Source organism: Lontra canadensis, unplaced genomic scaffold, assembly GCF_010015895.1.
Source record: "Lontra canadensis isolate GAN:19392208 unplaced genomic scaffold, GSC_riverotter_1.0 scaffold19, whole genome shotgun sequence".
Lineage (NCBI taxonomy): Eukaryota > Metazoa > Chordata > Mammalia > Carnivora > Mustelidae > Lontra > Lontra canadensis.
In genome coordinates this window covers 16092097-16113815 of record NW_022631013.1, presented here as the reverse complement: position 1 = coordinate 16113815, position 21719 = coordinate 16092097, and the positions used below count along the sequence as shown (strand labels likewise).

The 21719-nt window shown below is 34.8% G+C and overlaps 1 protein-coding gene across 3 annotated transcripts in view; it reads right to left on the bottom strand.

Annotated features, from left to right (window-relative positions):
• Positions 1-21719, bottom strand: part of STX17 (syntaxin 17) — a 46581-nt gene that overhangs the window by 9170 nt on the left and 15692 nt on the right. For 2 of the 3 annotated variants that reach the window (XM_032860709.1, XM_032860710.1), the window contains 3 exons: positions 8047-8272; positions 287-402; positions 158-208 (listed from right to left, as the gene is read on the bottom strand). In XM_032860709.1, the coding sequence (XP_032716600.1) occupies positions 158-208; positions 287-402; positions 8047-8272 (393 nt within the window). Of the gene's footprint in view, positions 1-157; positions 209-286; positions 403-8046; positions 8273-17132; positions 17213-21719 lie in introns of those variants that run through there. The other variant, XM_032860711.1, reaches the window with a different exon arrangement.

The window sequence follows — 21719 nt, the reverse complement described above, 5'->3', positions numbered from 1 at the left end:
CTGGACTGTTGATGAGAACTGTTAGACTTCTATCCATGGCTCAACACTTAAAAATTGTAACTTCTATTAAACTTCTAATCAAAAGTGTAGGAATTAATAAAAGTTTCTTATCCTATTAATCTAACATCTCTGAGCTAACAACAATTCTAATACTTACATTCACTAGGAGAGAGAAATCAGTGACCAGTTGGCTAAGTTCAATTAAGTCCTTAAAAAGAGAGAAGAAAAGGAAGTTACTTACTTTTTTGCCTCACAGCCACCAAAATGAAAATAATTTTTAACGTACCGCTTCTAAGGTTTCCCATGATTCTGCAGCATTTTCATCTCGAGGAATTTCAGGCAACGCATATACCTGAGTCATATTCTGAGGATCGGCTTCAGCCTCAGCAGCGTGAAATGTTCCTGGATGAACACAGCCTCATGTTTAGGGTTTATGAGCTTTGTTAGAAAGCAGACAGCATAAATCAATTTTGTAAAACAATTCCCATGTAAAATGTTAGCTAACTGAATTCAGGCTGGAAGTAAATTGATTATTCCGTAGAAATAGATACATCTATGGGCAGATTGTTTCCAGGTTAACAAATATTTTTTTCTTTAATTCTACAAAGTCATCTCACAAAAACGGCTACAGATGCCATCCACCCAGTCTGAATAACTAGAGCTCAGTGAGGAAGAAGCACTGAAGGAAAACTATTCTATTTGGCCAACATTCCATATAGAGATACCCACTAGAAATAGGTTTCACACTTGCAATGTAAATCATTAACCTTTTCTTTGGGGATTTTAGTAATAAGTATCAGATTCATATATGATTAAAAGTAGGAAAGTGATGTTTTTTGCACAGTCATTTGGGGTAACAATATATCTGTCATCAAATGAACACCTCTTATTGTGTGGATCTTTTTGTACATCTTTCTTCTAAGAGTCATTTTTCTAGCCCATTTCTCCATTACTTCTATTTCTTTCCTGAGTTTTAAAAAAGTCATCAACCCCCTAAGGCCTTCCTCAGTAAAACTGGTATGATAATGAATTAATTTACACTCCAAACCCCATCTTCAAGTCTTTATTTCCTTGTATTGGTTTTACCAACCATTCATTCATTAAACTGATATGGACTGAATGACCACTAAATGCCAATCAGTGTACTCAGGTAGCACAGACACAATGGTAAACCACAAAAGTAGCTCCAGGGAGTCAACATAGTACAATGGTTAAGAGCATGGGCCTAGTCAGAAAGACCTGGGTTAGAATCCTGACTTAGCTAATGACTAGCTAATTTTCCTCATTTTTTAAAAAATAAGGTGAAAGGGGCACCTGGCTGGCTCAGTTGGAAGAACATGTGATTCTTGATCTTGGGGTTGTGAGTTTGATCTCCATGTTGGGTGCAGATATTACTTAAATGAATAAATAAAACTTTTAAAAAAGAATAAAATAAGGTGATAAGTATTTATTTTGCACTGTGGCTGGCTTAAAAATTGAGTATAAGTGGCTTAATAGTTACTACTATAATAACTAACTATTGCTATTGCTACTATTATTAATGGAATTTACCATATTATGTACAATATATTAACAGGCAAGTTCAGAATAGCCTGATAACAACTATGATATGAGTAAATATGGAACACTATATCAGTACAGAAGAGAGGTATTTAACCTAGACTTGGGGAGGGGAGAGTAGTTGGAGGTTTTGAAGCAGAAGCCTGAGGATGAACAGCAATTACATAGGTGAACTGGGGGCAAAGATGGAGGGAAAAGCAGAGAGTATTCAGGTCAGGGAAAATAATATGTGCATAGGTTTGGGAACTGGAAAGAATTCAAACGAAATACAGACTATGAAAGAGAAAAGCAAAGACTGAGCTTTTCAGGAAATCAAAGGTGACATTATTCATGGTATTATAAACTATGCTGAAGAATTTTGTTTTTCTCTAAGATCAATAGAGAACTATTAAAAGGAGTTGGAGACTACTGGGAAGCTGGAGGGTGCTATAACCAGATTAGATTTAGAAAGGGAACCATAGCTATAGTGTGAAGAACAGATCAAGGATGAAGTTGAAAGGTAAAAAAGAAATTAAAAAAAAAAAAATCACAGAGTGAAAAACCAGTCAGGAAGCTTTGCAGTATGTCCAGTGCAAAATGATGATGGTTTGCTCTAGGACAGTGGCACTGGAAACGGAAAGAAGATATCGGAAGGTCTAATTCCTTTTGTCCCCCTTACTTCAAGCTCAAAATACCTACCACTTTAATATTATCTGGTACCTGTTACATATTGTGTTGGGTACCAGAGATGAGAAAATGAATAATACAAAAGAGATGTTCTCAAGGAACTTATATTCTAGAAGAGTCGGACATACATAGAGACAATCCTAAAACAGTAAGAGTCTAATTGGGAAGGTATCTGACCCAGCTTGGTGTGGTGTGCAGTTTACGAGACAGCTTCCTTAAAAAGGTGATTTTTTTTAAAGCTTTTTTTTTATTCATTTATTTGACAGAGAGAGACACAGTGAGAGTGAACACAAGCAGGGGGAGTGGGAGAGGGAGAAGCAGGCTTTCTGCTGAGCAGGGAGCCCGATGTGGGGCTCAATCCCAGGACCCTGGGATCATGACCTGAGCCTTTCGAAGGCAGATGCCCAACGACTGAGCCACCCAGGTTCCCCAGAAAAGGTGATCTTATGAGACGAAGAAAACAGGAATATAAATTCTACACAGAGAGACCGGCATAAAAAAGGCCCTCAGAGAAGAAAAAATAAAACTTAACATAAAATCAGCAGGTTGGTCTTGTCAAAGAATAAAGTAAAAGACACAAAGTTACAAACACAGAACATTACACAGATGGTTAGGAGGGTCCTTACTGTAGACTAGTTAAAGACTTTGGACTTTATCTGGCTGACAGTCCAGAGATAATAAAGTGTTACATGCAAGGACATGATATAATGATGTGTAACACCTGATCTATTAAAAGTCATAACTCTTAAGTTCATCTTCTCAATTTTTTTCATCCTAGCATATTCTATAAAATTGCATTGCTATTTTACTTTTGAAACTTACGAATGTTTTTACTTCTCAAGGAAAAGAATCTCCTTGAATTGTTTAGGAAGGGTATAATCAATTAACTAAAATATTTTGTAGGCTTATCAGGATTGATAGTGTTCTTTTAATTTTGAAATTTAGCTTATCTGAATACATTTCCTGATCTTAAAGGAAGAGCAAAAACATTAGAGTAAGTTTTACATTACAACATTATGGCAAGTATCCAATATTTTAAAAGCTCTCTTATTTTTTACAAATGTTTAAAAGAGTTACTTACCTTATGTTCTAACTTGTCACGTGAAGATACTTCCATTTTCACATCAGTCAAGATAAATGAATTATTCTAAGACCGCTTATACTTAATATTTCTATTGTAATAACCCCAACATCTTTAAGAGGATGATGAATAATGATAATTTTATCATTAACAGACCAAATGTAAAGCAGAACTTTATAATTACAACATCCACTTAAAGGATTTTTATAAGCCATAGCCTTTATACTATTACAGAGGATTTAAATGAAGTATGCCAGGGTATACAACAAAATGAGGGGAGATTGTCATAAATAAATTCTTTATCTAAAAGAATGAAGAAGGGGTGGGAAATGTTTGGCATTTTAAGCAAACATAAAAGATTTACCCCGGTAAAAGTGTTTAAGTCATTTACGTCTCACTTGAAACCAAACTGCGTATGCATCTTAGTTCAAATGAAGTCTTAGAACAAAGAAATCTGTTCTATTCCATGGAAAATCCTGCTGTAAACTTACAACTCTGAACATCACTAATCAATTTGAGGCATAGCTAACAATTAAGAAAGAAACCCTTTAATTTCTCCAACTTCCATAATTCATTTATTCTAGCTTATATTAGAAATCACTACCTCAGTGAACATCCACTGACTTTGAACTTTTAGGAACTGCCACAGACACGATGAGGGAAAACACTGAGACAGATTATAGCTGCAGGAAAGAAGGATGAAGAACTCACCCTGTGCACAGAAGTCAAATTGCTATTGTTTTATATGATGAAATAATCTAAGATAGTTCCATCCAAATGCAAACAACTCCAAGTGTAAAGGGCATGAAGAATACATATATCACTTCCCACTGTTTTTCAAATTCTAGTTTTAAGACCTTATTATTGACTACAAACTCATATAAACATGAAGATCTTTTTAGTTGAAGCTAATAACACAGATCTAAGACTTTTTCTTTGTCTCCATACATGCAAACATTCTTTCTTTGTCTTTCTCTCTGTATTTCATGAAAGGCAATGATTCTAACTAAGAATTATAACACAACGTGTAAGAAATTTCCATTAAATTTCAATGTTAGGAAAAGTTTCATTATAAGTCTAAATTAATTCAAAGGCATTTCCTGAATTTTTCATATTCTGACAGCTTAAAAATAGTGAAATTAATCTCTTGATCATCTATACCAACCTATCTATCAAAATAAAATGACTTCTAAATCATGGCTTGACTTAGCCGCAAAAGAGGATTTTTAAGAAAATTAAAACCAACAGAAAACATATCTTCTGAATAATATACAAAACTATCCACGTTCTTCACAAAACTGTTCACTACATGCATATATATACCTGTGATAAAATCTGATATTTCATCAAATTCAATACATGATCTGAAGTTCCCAAAGGTTTTAAGATTGGATTCTTTTCTTTTGTGAATATTTGTTTAAAATGTAATAAGATTCTGTTCCTATTGCACTGGTGAACTGTTATGTGTTGGATGGGGAGTAAGAAAGACAAAGATGAAGAGAAGCACTGATTCACTCTATATAACTTGATATACCTTTCTAAATACAAATCAAATTTGTAGGTTCATCACTTCTCTTGGTTGGAAGCAATATGCTAAAAATGAAACCAGACACACAAGTGAGACAGAAGGGAGTTTCTCAGATCAAGCAAGATTGGCAGAGAAGATTTGCTTTAGGAACTCTCAGAATCTGGACAAAAGCAGCAGCAAAATCATCACAGCTTCCCCCGAAACTTAATAAGCTTCCTTTACTCTCCCCAGAACATAAAACGTCCTATTCTACTTGTTATTTCTATCTGTAAATGAAAAACTATTTTTGTATTTTGATCTCACTCATGGAAATGTGGCAACATTGCTCCTGAATCTCTGCTGATATTTCCAACCAATTTATTTAGAATCAGATTGAATTTTTAAAGGAAGAAGTATTTTAAGGCACTTAACTTCTATGCAAATCGAACACATTTTTTTCTGTATAGGCTGTCACTACTATAATGAGTACCTAAAGCAAAAACAAAGAAAAACCAGAAAGCACAGGATAAAAACACGTAGAATGACAAAAAAGAGTCCACAACTAGTAGAACACCCATGCCGCAAACTCACTTCCCACCCCACTGTTAACGTCTTATGTAAATTAGTTGCTTTGTTTTTTTCTTTCCCATCCTCTCAATTATTTGTTAATATTATTTTTGGATTTAAGGCAACCTAGTAGAAACTCTCACATTTGGTGAAATACTCAGGCACTCAGTGAGACGTTCATTTTAACTACTTAATGTTCACAATGGATTCAAAATCAAAGCACAATTTCACCAGTACACCATTTGGAATTTTAAATTCTATACATTGTTTTAGGTGTAACTTAGGTATTTTATAAATAGAATTACTGTCTCAATCAAGTCAGCACTAGCTACGGAGATTTAATCCTGTAGTTTCTCCCAGGGGTGAGTAATTATTAGGTCTTCAGCTAATCTGATGTTGATTAGCTAATCTGAAATTGAAAAATTTGAGAATCAAGAGTTGGAAAATGAATCTCTTCATTTCATCTCCTTCATCCTCTAGCTCTGCTTCAATCTTTTTCATGTTCTCTATACATGCTTCCTCAAATATTGATTTTATATATATTATATATGTGTGTGTATATGTGTGTGTGGATATACATATATACATAAATATATAACACCATATATTTTAACACCAGTCAGCTTCCTACAGAGAAATTTAATTGCCAGCAAACTGTTCAACTGCCTTCTTCTAATAATCACCCAGTTCCTCTGATGATATATATACCCAAGTTTGTTGAGCCCAAACAGTCCTACTGGCAGAAACTCAATGCAATAATAAAATGCAAATTAAAGCAAGTTTTAGAATAGTATTATATTGTGAGAAACTCTCAGAACTCAAAATTTTTGTTTGGCTAGGGAATTGCTGGTGATGGGCAATTCAAAACTAAATAGCAAGAGAGACTTGATGTCAGCAACTCCAGAAATTCCAGCCTATCTTCACTGCTGTTACCACCATCACAACTGTTACAATGTCTAGGTAATTAAGGAGTCTGGGTGATTAGATACTGTCACAATGTCCAGGTGATTAAGCAGGACAGCTGCTTCTCTATACTTGCACATCAAGTATCAGTTCACACTAAGTAATATAAGCAGCATTTATCCTAATCAATATATGGTGGTGGTAAATATACATGGACAGAATAATGTAAACAGTAACTACAAACTATCAAAAGCAATCTTCCCAAATATTCTTCAACTGAGGGGCTGAGTGCTAACATCTCCTTCTCTGCAAAACACTTCAGGTACTGGTTATCCACAGAGTGTAGTGAATATAGTGCATCTGAAATTACAAAACTGTCTCTAAAAAGATATTTATTCATTCACATTTATGAAACATTTACATATGGTCCACTATGTGCCAAGCACTATATACTATGTGCTAGGTACTAAGGATACAAGAAAAGCAAGATTACCAAGGAACTGTGGATGATGGCCTGTTTCCCCTAATTTTTTTAAATTTCAAGTTCCCTATACATTACTGAATCATAAGCAGCAAAATAAAATGTTAAAAAATGATCTGGTTTTGGAGACAGGGAATGGAGCCTCCTACATAGATGAAAACTGGACAGGTATAACATCTCTCGGATTCTAATTTATATTTATACCCCACCTTTACCATTAAGATTTAAAGCATCTTAGAACATATATAAAATGTTAACAAGATCACATAAATTAAAAGAGAAACAAAAAAGGAAATATGAGCACAGCAATGATAAAATAAAGCCAGGACAGTTAAAAATTTTGGCTTTTGGTAGTTAAAAATATTCAGATGTCAGCATTCCAGTAAATAACTCAAGTAGAGAAACCTTATCAGTTAAGCCATCCAATACCCACAGGATTAAAAAAAGACAAATGCTTTCAAGTACTATTATATATTAAATTAAGAATTTTTTTTCAGGGTTCCTTATAAAAGCATTACTATAATGCAATTAACAATGATCAATTACATCCTTAAAAAATATGACAAGTTTTGCTGGACTGTTTCTAAGAGTATCACTTCATAAAAGCTGATAGCATAACCCCCAATGCAGATACATATTTTTTAGTGTTCTCAGTTAAATTCAGAAAACTGAGCTTGTGGATATAACATACCCTATGAAAGAAAATCAGAATGCCAAAGAAAGAGGCATGCCTGATTAGGCTACTCCTGTACCTGGACATGAAGGGGGCATGCTCTGAAATCAAGAATGACGTTCTCCTTAGGGAATATTTTAACTTTTTTTTTTTTTAAGATTTTATTTATTTATTTGACAGAGAGAGAGAGAGAGATCACAAGAGAGAGAGAGAGATAACAGAGAGGCAGGCAGAGAGAGAGCGGGAAGCAGGCTCTCCGTGAGCAGACAGCCCGATGCGGGGCTCGATCCCAGGACCCCGAGACAACCTGAGCCAAAGGCAGAGGCCTAACCCACTGAGCCACCCAGGCGCCCCAACTTTTATTTGTAATACATAGACAAATAGGTACTTGAAGCCTAGAAGTTCCACTTTATACAGCATAGCTTCAAAATATTTATCCTACAAAACTTTTAGGGTATGCATACCAAGACACACTCCAGGTCCAAGAATTCAACAAACTGAAAAAGAACATGATCTATGGAAACTTATGTATCTGCAGGAGCTATATAAGATAGTAAACTTTAATGAACTGCATTACTATGATCAAAGAATAAGACTTAGTACATTACCACCAACAGTCATGGATCTGGTCAAAGAAGGCTGTAATAAAGTTTCTTCATCATTAAACTGTTTCTTAAGTTCTTCTACAGATTCCAGATGGAGTTGAAGAAATTCTGCTGTTGCTGCTGATGCTTCTTCTTTAACAGGATCTATCATTCTCTTCAGAAGTACCAGGTCATCCTTTCGGACTTTCAAACAAAGTTTCTCCATTTCTCGGATATTGGAACGGAGTTGCTATAAAAGAAAAAAAAAAATCATTAAAGCCACCATCTGTTAATCTAAAATACCTTCATTTTCAGAGGTAACCTATGATAATGGTCATGAATGGAAATGATTTCAAGTATTCTCTACAACAGAAGGTATACATAACATTGTTCTATTTTTCATGTCTCTAGCCAAACAGAGCTTAAGAACTCATATCTTCATGCTTTGAATTTATTTAGCATTTTTTCCTTCATTAAATGTGATTATTACAAAGGTAACGGATACTCTTCATAATAAATCAGACGCTGTAGACATATGAAGAAAAAATGATTTCCCCCTTCACCAATACAACTTCCTCTCTTAATCCAGTCCCTTCCACACATTTCCCACTGCTCATGAAAACATTAACACATATAGACTTTCCTTCTTTTTACAAAAAAATGGACTACATTGCAATAATCTATAATTTGTTATTCCTCACCCCAATAATATAACAGTATCATCATGGATATTCTTCTTGATTAAAGAATGTACCAGGGGCGCCTGGGTGGCTCAGTGGGTTAAAGCCTCTGCCTTCGGCTCGGACATGATCCCGGTGTCCTGGGATCGAGCCCCGCATCGGGCTCTCTGCTCAGCGGGGAACCTGCTTCCTCCTCTCTCTCTGCCTGCCTCTCTGCCTACTTGTGATCTCTGTCAAATAAAAAAATAAAATCTTAAAAAAAAAAAAAAGAATGTACCATATTCCATGGTACAGATGTAAAATGATTTATTCAATGACCCCTGCAAATGATCAACAGTCATTCATGTTGTTTCCAAAACAGAAGTCCTTGAATATATCCTGACACACCATAATTGTATATATATATTAGTATTATAGTATATGCTATATACTACATCTTGTAAAAATGATTCCCAAAAGTGAGAGTACTCAAAGGATCGTGTGCATTTTTTTTAAGATTTTATTTATTTATTTGACAGAGAGAAATCACAAGTAGGCAGAGAGGCAGGCAGAGAGAGAGGGGAGGAAGCAGGCTCCCTGCCAAGCAGAGAGCCCAATGTGGCACTCGACCTCAGGACCCTGAGATCATGACCTGAGCAGAAGGCAGAGGCTTAACCCACTGAGCCACCCAGGCGCCCATATCATGTGCATTCTTATTTCAATAGCTATTGTCAGTTTTTTCTAAGTAACAATTCATGCTACCACTGAAGTATGAGTGCCCATTTCCCCACATACTGCCAGTACATGTTATCTCACTGTTGCTTCAATTTGCATTTCAGAGTATAGCTGTCAGATTTATATCAAGTGATTTCTCACTCTTTTTAGAATCATCTACTGACATAATCATCAATTTTCCTCTAATATGCTGATGAGTTATGGGTAGGTTTCATAAAATATGCCATCTTTACATTCCTGAGATAAACTCTTCCTGATAACACATATAATTTTTTGGATTCAATCAGTTAATAATTTATTTGGACTTTCAACACATGTCCGTCTATATGTGTGTGTGCTAGTGTGTGCATACATGAATGGTGTGTGTCTATATTATCTTTACCAGATTTAAATTCACTTTAACAAGTTCAAGGTTGTGCTAGCTTCACAGAATGAACTGGGGAGCCTTCCATGTTTTCCAGTGGACTATACTTTGAAAAACATAAAAACCAACTATTCTTTGACAATGAAATAGAACTTGCAAGAATGATATGAGTATGATACTTCTGAAAAATGATGATCTCTCTAATATTTATCATAAAATTTAGAATATATTCTAAGGCACCTGGGTAGCTAGGTTGGTTGAGAGTCTGCTTTTGGCTCAGGTCACAATCCCAGGGTCCTGGGATCAAGTCCCGCATCGGGCTCCCTCCTCAGCAAGGAGTCCGCTTCTCCTTCTCCCTCTGCCCCTCCCCCAGCTTGTACTCTCGCTCGCTCACTCACTCTCTCAAATAAGTAAAATCTTAAAAAAAGGAATATAGTTTAATATTTCTCACATAATATTTTAATTCTTCTCCCCTATCTCACTTTCACAGGTACTAATGCAAATTCTGTATAACAGGACAGAATGTATTAATTTCTTTTATTTCTCAAGTACCTATTCTGGGTGAGGTGTTACATCCTGTATTATTACATTCCACATTATTACATTACAGAAAAATCAGAACAAAGAAAACTTGTTAAGGATTTACTTAATTTTGTCTAGCAGCAAAGCTCAATTAAAACCCGGGTATTTTTTTATTACGTTTTCATTTTAATTCAGCACGGTATTATATTAGTTTCAGGTGTGCAATACAGGGATTCAACAATTCCATACAATACCCAGTGCTCATCACAAGTGCCCTCCTTAATCCCCATCACCAATTTTACCCATCTCCTACCTTCCTCCTCTCTGGTAACTATCAGTTTGTTCTCTAGAGTTAACAGTCTGTTTCTTGGTTTCTCATTTTTCCTTTGCTCATTTGTTTTGTTTCTTAAATTCCGCATATCAGTGAGATCAGATGGTATTTGTCTTTCTCTGACTGATTTCACTTAGCATTATACTCTCTGGCTCCATCCCTGGTGTTGCACATGGCAAGATTTCATTTTTTTAATGGCTGAATAATATTCCGGTGTGTGTGTGTGACATCTTCTTTATCCATTCATCTATCCATGGGAACCTGGCCTGCTTCCATAATTTGGCTACTTTAAATAATACCACCATAAACATAGGGGTGCATGTATCTCTTTAAATTAGAGCTTTTGTATTTTGGGGGTAAATAACCAGTAATACAATTACTAGACTGTAGGGTAGTTCTATTTTTAACTTTCTGAGGAACCTCCTTACTGTTTTCCATAGTGGCTGCATCAATTTGCATTCCTACCAACAGTGCATAGAGGATTCCTTTTTCTCCATAAACTCACCAACACTTATTTCTTGTGTTTTGATTTTAGCCATTCTGACAAGTGTGAGATGATATCTCATTGTAGTTTTGATTTGCATTTCCCTGATGATGAGTGATGTTGAGTATCTTTTCATGTGTCTGTTGGCCATCTGGATGTCTTCTTTGAAGAAATGTCTGTTCATGTCTTCTGCCCATTTTTAATTGGATTATCTGTTTTGGGGGTGTTGAGTTGTATTAGTTCTTTATATTTTGGATACTAATCCTTTATTGGATATGTCATTTGCAAATATCTTCTTGCATTCAGTAGGCTGCCTTTTAGTTTTGTTGACTGTTTCCTTTACTGTGCAGAAGATTTTTATTTTGATGTAGTCCCAACAGTTTATTTCCCTTCCCTCAGGAGATCTATCTAGAAGAATGTTGCTATGATCAATGTCAGAAAAATTACTGCCTGTGCTGCTCTCTTCTAGGATTTTTATGAAAACCCAGGTATTCTCAAAAGTCCAGCTACCTTCCCATTAAACTATAACCATAATTCATATATATGTTCAATAATATGTATGTTCATATACATTCATTCATATATTCATATGTTTATATATATATGTATATATATATATATTTCCTTAATATAATCAAAAGACCCATTTTATTCTAGTAAAATCAAAAACAATTCTGGAAAGAAGAGTTTAGCTACAGCCTAGTGCATTTTGTAAGATGTTCTGGGTGAATAAAAATGTGCTTCTATCCTGCCATGACTCTATACTTCCTTTAATCATCTGTCACTCTTATGTGAACTAAAAAACCTAAGGATAACTGTAAACTAAAAATATGTGATATGCAAGCATTAATATGGAAAAATCACAGAACATATAGGCCTATGTTATCATCCAGTCCAACCTTATCATTTTACAAGAGGGAAAATGGACTCCAGATGAACACAGTGGTAGAATTAAGCCTAGTGTCCAGTTTTCAAGTGCTGGAACAGTATTATTTCTAACAAACCACCAACTCTTGGCTGTACAATTCCTTTCTGAACTATATAGAAATATTTTAGGCAGTACTATCTTGGAGAAGCATTTAAGTTTCTGCAGCTAATGAACATTTGCCTATGACATATTCTTCCTATTTTATAAAATTTGCACATACATTTATGTCCCCCACCAAACTATGGTGTCCAGAATTCTATTACTAAGGGTGGAGAGGAAAATACTAAGAGAAAGAAAGAAAACACCCACTGAACTATAAAATCTGATACTATAGTATCAAAAGCACAAATAATGGCTATATTTTTATTAAAACTGTAAGTTGTCCATTGTACTATGTATTTACCTTTTCTGTCTTATTTTACTTTTACCTTATTTTATCCTCATTTTACAGAAGAGAAAATTAAAGCAAGACATTTTTTTAAAAAGCCTAGGATTATACTTCTAGCAAAAAAGTACAGCCAGGAGTTAAATCCAGGCTACAGAGCATATGTTCTCAACAATTTTTCTATATAGCTATACTACCCAACAGAAATATAATGCAAACCACAAATGCAAGGCATATGCATAGTTTCAGATTTTCTAATAGTCACATTAAAAAGTAAAAAGGTGAAGCGAATTTTAATGTTTTATTTAACCCAATACATCCAAAATATAATTTAAACATGTAATTAATGTAAAATTATTAAATATTGTACATTCACAGCACATTTTAAACTAGTCACAATTTTTTAATGTGGGGCTTGAACTCATGACTCTGAGATCAAGACCCAGACATTTAACAGACTAAGCCACTCAGGTGCCCCAAACTAGCCACATTTTAAGTGTTCAACAATTACATGTGACTAAGAGGTACCATATTGGACAGCACAGCTATGGAATCTCTCCAAAATCAAATAAAAGAAACATATGTGAAAAACATAAAGTAGGTGTTTCTGCCTCATGGTACAGCAAGGTAGATAATTCAAACTAACCGTCCCACCAATGATTAATTAAAAAGCTGACAATAAGACAAATCATAAAGAGACAAAATTCAAAGGCATCAAAAAGCAAACAAGATAGTAAGAAATTTGTAGGCCAAGAATTAGACAAAGGTGAAAATCCAGAGGTGAGTCATAAACTCAAGGCCACATTTGCTTGGAAGTATTTGCTTACCAGAGTGTCTGAAAGCCTCATAAATTTCTGGGTAAAATACTCAATGCTAGGTCCTGCTAAATATAACCACTATGGTGCTTTGAGCTGGGATCTGAAAGAGCTGTACCCCAAGAGCCCAAGTAATCCTGAAATAAATCAGCCTTCGCATGAACTACAGTTTGGCTTCCAGTCTTTGGGTAATGCATAAAAACTTTAATCCCCAAAACTGTATAAAGATAATTGTGGAAAATTAGTACCCCAGGAGCTTAGAGGGAGTAAATGAAATCCTCTCTAGAGGAAAATAACATTATCCCTATCCTCAAAAAATCTCTCTAAGTAAGTTTTCAAATATAATGCCCGCCAAAGATAATCAAGCACAGGAGAGCATATACAAGATGAAGAACAGCAGAAACAACAGACAACAGAAACATCCAAAGGGATATTTGATATGCATAATAGCAAATGTAGCCTAAAAAACTATGGTTATTTTATCAAAAGATATAAAAATCGGGCTTGGAAATTCATCAAACACTGCAAACTATAAAAAGTAAAGTACAGATTTTTAAAAAGAATGAATATTCTATCATCTAAAAATAGAGATGGGGTTGGGAAGGAGACAAACAATAAGAGACTCATAATCTCACAAACAAACTGAGGGTCACTGGTGGGTGGGGGGCTAGGGAGAGGGTGGTTGGGTTGTGGACATTGAGGAGGGTGTGTGTTATAATGAGTGCTATAAAATGTGTAAGCCTGATGATTCACAGACTTGTACCCCTGGGGAAAATAATACATGTTAATAAAAATAATTTTTTAAAAAATAGAGTATACAGGGGCACCTGGGTGGCTCAGTCAGTTAAGCATCTGATCTTAGTTTAGGCTCAGGTCATGATCTCATGGGTTGATTGAGCCCTGCATTAGGCTCCACGCCCAGTGGGGAGTCTGCTGGAAGATTCTCTCCCTCTGCCCCTCCCCCACTCTTAGTCTTTCTCTCTCCAAATAAATAAATCTTTAAAAAAAAAAATAAGTACACAAAAGAAAAAATTTAATTAGAGTTTAGCTAATCAATCAATTGTGTGGCTCAATCAATTAAGCATCTGCCTTTAGCTCAGGTCACCATCCCTGGGCCCTTGGATCAACCCCATTTCAGGTTCTCTGCTCAGTGGGAAGCCTGCTTTTCCCTCTTCCTGACATTCTCCTCCCCCTGCTGTGCACACACACGTTCTCCATGTCAAATAAATATTTAGCTGCATATTAGACCAACTCAAGACTTAGTAAACTGAAAATTAGATATGAAGAAACTATGTAAAAAAGAAACAAAGTTAAAAGATATAGGAGAGAGGTAAAAGATGTAGGATATAATTAAAAAAGAATATAATATACATATATTTAGAACCCTAGAAGAAAAGGATACAAAATAAATTTGAATGGATTATGACTAAGAAAAGACATCAATCCACAGATTCAAGAAGATTGGCAAATCCCGAGAAGAGTAAATAAAAACATACAGCCAAAAAGGGAAAAAAGAAAAGAGAGAGGAAAAGATCTCCCACAAGGAGCTCAAAAAAGAACTAGAGGCAATACAATTTCTTGTAAAAAGGCCTACCCATCTCAGGGGCACCCCTGCCAATGTTGTATATGCTACAGTTACCCTTCAAACTAGATATGTTTATTCTATGTTACATAACTTCTGGTTTCTTCACCCAACATGCCTACCCTAACTTTTTCTCTCTAATCACTCACATTCTGTGATCCAATATATAAACCCAACATTACATGTATGATTATAACTGTTATAAAGGATCTTATTTTGTGTACTATATGTTAAGAACAGCATACATTGCCATATAATGTAAAAAGAAAAATCCATATATAAGCAGTGTAACCAACTACCCAAAGGTCATACCAACAAAAACACCAATAAACCTTGAACAATGACAAAAAAAGCAGGGCCACACCCAGAAGACCATAATAAAGACCAGAAAAAGAACAGTAAGACTATAATATGTCTTCTCCAAGCAACAATAAAGGTCAGAAGAGAACAGAATGATACAAAGTATGGAGAAAAAATTATTGTCACCCTAAATTTTAATACCCAGAAAAATATCTTTTGGTAGGTAAAATGAAGATAAACAAAACCTGAGGGAATTTGTCTCCAGCAAATACACAGTAAATCTAAAAGTGTCCTTCAGAAAGAATAATAATTAATCCCAGATATAAAGTGGAGATGCATAAAGAAATGAATAACATTAAAAAAAAGTTAAAAAAAAAAAGTATGGATAAATCTATATGACCAGTAACTATACTAAAACAATAATAGTAATATATTTTAAATATATGTGTATGATTAAAATACATAAAAATAGCATTAAAATTAACATTTACTTTGGGGGACACATATACAACGAAAATATTCCAAGGTACCTGTATAATCTGTCTTGTTTATGGATGGATGTATGTTGTAATTTCTAAGAGCATGTAATTCCAAAACTAACTGAGAACAGTTGGATCAATTAAAAAAAAAAAAACAAGAAAGTGAAATTGGATATGAAAAAGAATAAAGAATATGTGGAAGAAGTAGAAAGCAGGTAAAAGAGTGTAATATCTAAACTTAAATACATTGACAATCATATTAAACATAAATGGGATAAATATTCCAGCTGAAAGATAAAAACTTTTAGACTGGAAAAAATATAAAACTCAAGAAATACATCTAAAACATAAATATATGGGTGCCTGGATGGCTCAGTCATTAAGCAACTGCCTTAGGCTTAGGTCATGATCACAGGGTCCTAGGACTGAGCCCCACATTAGGCTCCCTGCTCGGCGGGAAGCCTGCTTCTCCCTCTCCCTCTGCTGCTCCCCCTGCTTGTGTTCCCTCTCTCAGTGTGCCTCTCTCTGTCAAATAAATAAATAAAAAATTTAAAAAAAAAACATAAAGATAGTTAGAAGTAAAAGGATAAAATGATAAACCATGTACAGCTGACCCATGAACAACATGGGTTTGAATATATAGATTCAATAAATTAGAATAAATTTGAAAAAGGTTCTTTGTTTGGTGGAACTTGGCAAGCTGATTCCAAAACGTATTTGGAACTGCACATATAGGGCTGATACTAACTTTGAAGAAGATTAATAAAAACTTCCTCTATTAGATATTGACTAATTATAAAGCCATAGTAATTAAGATAGTGTGGTATTAGTGCAAGAATAGACAAATACACCAATGAGACAGATAGCTGAGAAACAACCCAAGCATATATGCACTGAATTTACAACAAAGGTGGGACTTCAGGGAACCATGATCTTTCCACAAAAGAGTACATGGTCATTTGGGTATTCACATGGGAAAAAAAAAATTAAACTGGACACACCACTTCCCACCATACACAATAATTAACCAGATGGATTATAGACCTAAATCTGAAAGACAAAACAACAGAATATATTTATGACGTAAGGACAGGAAATACCTCTTAAATGTAGCACAAAAAGCACCAAGAAAAAAATGATAATCTTGACTATACTAAATTAAATGAACTTCTAGGGCATTCTGGGTGAATGAACTTCTGGGTGGTTCAGTCGTTAAGCGCCTGCCTTCGGCTGAGGTCATGATCCCACCGTCCTGGGATCAAGCCCTGCACTGGGCTCCCTGCTCAGTGGGAAGCTTGCTTGTCCCTCTCCAACTCCCCCTGTTTGTGTTCCCTCTCTTGCTGTCTCTGTCAAATAAATAAATAAAATCTTAAAAAAAAAATCAAATGAACTTCTAGTCATCAAGGGATACAAAAAGACAGTGAAAAGGTTAATCAATGAGTGAAAGAAGATAACTGTAACACATACACTGACAAAGGGGTCACAGACAGAATAAAGAACTCTTATAGATAAGAAAAAGTCAAAACCTGTAGAAATGTGGGCGAGAAGGTTCCCATTCAGCAGGGAGTCTGCTTCTCTCTCTCTCTCTCTCCCCACCCCTTCCTCTCTGTTCCTCCTCCTGCTCATGCATGTTCTCTCTCAAATAAGTAAATCTATATTAAAACAAAACAAAACAAAACAAAACAAAACAAAACCAAAGAGTTACTCAATCTCACTAATAGTCTGGTAAAGGTAAATTAAACCAGAATTAGTTAGAACCAGAACACCTAAAATTGAAGTTTGACTTTACAAAATATTGGTGTGGATATGGAGACCACAGAAACTCACATTCATCCCTGGAAGGATTGTAAAATTAGTACAACTATTTTGGGAAACAGTTTGTCATTATACTATAGTTGAAAATAAGGATGCCTAATGAACCAGTGATTCCTGCCCTAGGAATACATTTAAGAGAAAGGTAAGTACACGTATACCAATGAATGCACATGTATACCAACAAAAATATACAAGAATGTTAATATCACCTGTAATAGAAACTGAAAACAAAATTTAAAAAAGGTAAAAATAACTCAAATGACCATCAATATATCATAGTAAATGTTTACCATATGCTATGGTAAACTCATACAATGGACCATATACTGGACCATACAGTACTGTTTTATGTCTCAACCCAGACATAAAAGACATATTATTTATTTCAATTTACATAATGTCAAAACCAGACTATATTAATCTATAGCTAATGACACATTTAGTGGTAAAACTATACTAAGAAAATAAACTATACTCAGAAATACTAAGAAGCAATTACCATATAAATCAAGACAGTGATTATTTTGGGGGAGAGAAAGGCGGTTGTTATAGGAAAGAGGTGATAGGGTTTACAGGATGGGGGCAATTTTCTATTTCTTGATCTGAGTAGTAGTTACATGAGTATTCCCAGGATAATAATTTGTTTAGGTGTGTATTTATGCTATATGCATTTATAGCACATATGTTATATTTCACAGTAAAAAGTGTTAATTACATTTTTAGAAAAGAATTTTATATCAGCCTGTATGTTCAATTAAGCTAAGATAGAAACAAATACAAAAGCATTTGGGTAGGGGTAAAAATGAGTATCAATCTCATTGTGGAAGTATATTACCTACTACCTTGTTGGATAAAAGATATTAATTCATTCATTTGACTAAATTGTGAGGTTGTAGGGACAAGAGACTTATGCCTAATTTCTTTACCATTATGTCCTCAAGACTGTATTTGATCCCTGATACATGGTTTGATTCAATAAACATGGTTAATGAATGAATGCTTTCTTAATTATTTCCCATTTAAAGTGGCAAAGCAGTAGTCCAACAACAGAGATTACCAACTCTCAAGAATGCAACTAGGAAAAAAAAAAAAAAAAAAAAAAGAATGCAACTAGATTTGTTCCCTAGGAATGCGTAATGTTAAGTCACTAGGCATATGAAACATTTCATCTTTCATTAGCTGGAAGAAATAATGAAAGGAACCTTGTTTTTGGAATTAATTCTGACTTATAAGCATAAAATAGTGAAGTAGAAATGAAACCCATGAAAAAAAGCAACCATGCCATCTTGGAGTTCTTAAGAGTTAAAAAGGGAATAATAAAAACACTAATACTTTAGGGAAGTGAATCACATTTTTCTGGAGAAAATAGCTGTGTGATGCCATAGAAATTTTATTGTGATAGGAAGATCTTCTTTTGAAAGAGAAAGATAGTTTCTAAAAGGTGAAATTCTGAAACTATAAACAAAAAAATTAATCTGATAAGAAAAGAAGGGGCATCTGAAGAATCCAATGTGGTTGTGTATGGTATGCAAAGTTTAGAATTTTAAGAGGTTTAAAAAAAAAAAAAAAGGAAGGCATGTGAACAAGGATGAATACAAAAGAGTCGTGTGAAACAAGGAGATTCGTGTAAGTAAAGTAAAAGCCCAGAATGAGCGGAGGCTGAAGAAAAATGTTAAGAACAATAAAAAGAATGGAAAAAATACATGTAGAGCAAGAACAAGAAAGGAGGAATAGGTCTACTGCTTGGGGCAGATGGTATAATGTTAACAGATGATGCAGAGTAAGAACTACCAAACTCATATACTGCTTTTAATTCTCTATTAAAGAGAAATACTCAAAACTCAAAGGGGCATAAGAAACATGCTCAAAGGAAACTTGAAATATCTTACTTTCATAATCTAGACAGGCTTCATGAAGAATATTAGGAAAACAGAAGATGTTAAATAGGCCAAGTTGGGTAAAGACAGGTAGAGTACAAGGGTAGAAGTTTTCTAAATACTGTATTTTTATCAGTTTTAGGACACAGTATCTTTCCCACATTCTAACATCTTTTGGATGTTAGAATTGGAATTGCATCTTAAAATAGATGTTAAAAAAAAAAAAGGGCCATTCTTAACTGGCAGCACTTTTCTTTCTTAGAGGTACATAAAACAAGGGTGTGTCCTACAATATATTTAATTTTAATTTCCTTCCTGAGGTTCTATAGTACCATGCCAATCAGAGTAGGGGGTCAAAATCCCTAAATCCTAATTAATCAGCTCATAAATATTTCAAGGCAAACTTAAAATTTAAATTCAACTGAAGCTCAGCAAAATAATCTAAAATAATTTATCTTCTAATAGCATTCATTTTTGGAATCTAGTCTATCTTCTCTTCCATTCCTTACCTGGCCCTGACTCTCTCTAATCTCTTCTTCTGTTCTCTAATTTCTGTTTACAATCCTCACATTTCCCTTCTCCCTCCTCATCCCCTCTCTTTTCTACTGTTTCTCCCTTTTAAATTCTCCTAAAAAATTTAAAAAATTAAAAATACATAGCTCTTTCCTACATTTCTTGTGGTAAAATTATGAAAGTCATGTTTTATTCCTATAAATTCCAAGGCTGATCTTATTTTCTTATTTTCATTGCCTATAGAACTGGGATAGACTCTGTGTAGACCATCATCTTTCCTTTTTTTTTTCTTTTAAGATTTTATTTATTTGAGAGACCATTTGTATGCACAAGTGCAGGGAGGGGCAGAGGAAGAGGGAAGAAATCTCAAGCAGACTGCACTGAGCACTGAGCGCAGAGCCCAACTCCAAGCTAGATCTCATGACCCCAAGTTCATGACCTGAGCCAAAATAAAAAATCCAGATGGTTAACGGGCTGAGCCACCCAGGTACTCCAGGAGCAGTATCTTTCTAAATGTGGTCTGAAATCTACTATCTCAGAATCTCTAAGACGGGTCCCAGAAATCTGCATTCTCAACAAGTTCTGTATCACCACTGCTACAGAGACTAGGCTGATCAAGTTTCTTCTATAACTGGGTAAATATTCTTCAGCAAATTATTACAGTAGTAACAGGTTCCAACTTTTCCACTTACTTTCTTTCAAAAGCTGATCTCCAAATCTATCTGAATGCTTATGTTTTCTTATCCCAGAGAAGAAAACTGTTAAACTTATTTCACTTGCAGTTTCAAAACATAATAATAGAAGACCTCTGCTTCTGCAGAGTCTGCAGAACAGAGTACTAAAGTACTGGAGAGGAGAGAGCTGCACAGAATGAGAACCCTCCAGATATGCAGAGGGATAACCTTCAAGTATTTAGCAGAGAACTAACTAGAACATGTATGTGAGAAAACTACCTGAGGCTGGAAGAAAAAAAATCATCCCAAAAGGTTAGAAGGAACAATGCTTAGTACTCACTCAAATCTTTAAACAGTGTCTGCTCCCACCAGCTAAAAACTTTAAATTCCCAGGGCACTGGGTATAGCACTCAGAAAGGTTTTATTGCAATACTGGGGACTGTTTCAATCAAGGCTAATAAATCATAAAATTAAGACCCGAAAGAATCAAACTGCTTCCAAGTATCTTAACTGTATTCCAGAACGAAGCTCAAGAAGATTTATAGGAACATGAAAATACTAGCACTCAAAAAAAAACAAAAAACAAAAAACAAAACAAAAAACCAAAAACTCAAAAAACAAAAAACAAACAAAACTAGCAAAGGCTTTCCAAAGATTACTATACATACAAAGAAACAGGAAAGTATGACCCATAATAAGGAGAATAATCACTTGATTGAAACTGGCCTAGAACTGACATAGATATGTTTAAAAAATTAAGTAGAGACATGGAAGTTATAAAAAGACCCAAATCAGGGCACCTGGGTGACTCAGGTGGTAAAGCATTTGACTCTTGATATCAGGGTCCTCAGTTCAAGCCCCATGTTGAATGTAGAGTCTACTTAATAAAAAGAGAGAGAGGTGCCCAAATCAAATTCTAGAATTGAAAACTACAATATGTGTGAAGAAAAATGCCTTAAGTATATTAACAGCAGATTGGATGCTGCTGCTGCTAAGACTAGTAAACATGAAGACTTAGAAATAAAACTACCCAAAATTAACCACAAAGAGAAGGAAGAATCCAAAAAATTTAAAAGTGCATCAGTGAGTTGTAAGATAACTTCAAGCAGTCTAACACGCATGTACTTGGGAATCTCTGAAGGAGAGGAGAGATGAGAAGGGACAGAAAAATATTCAAAGAAATAATGCCCCCAATTTTCAAATTTGATGCGAACTATAAACCTAGAGATCCGAG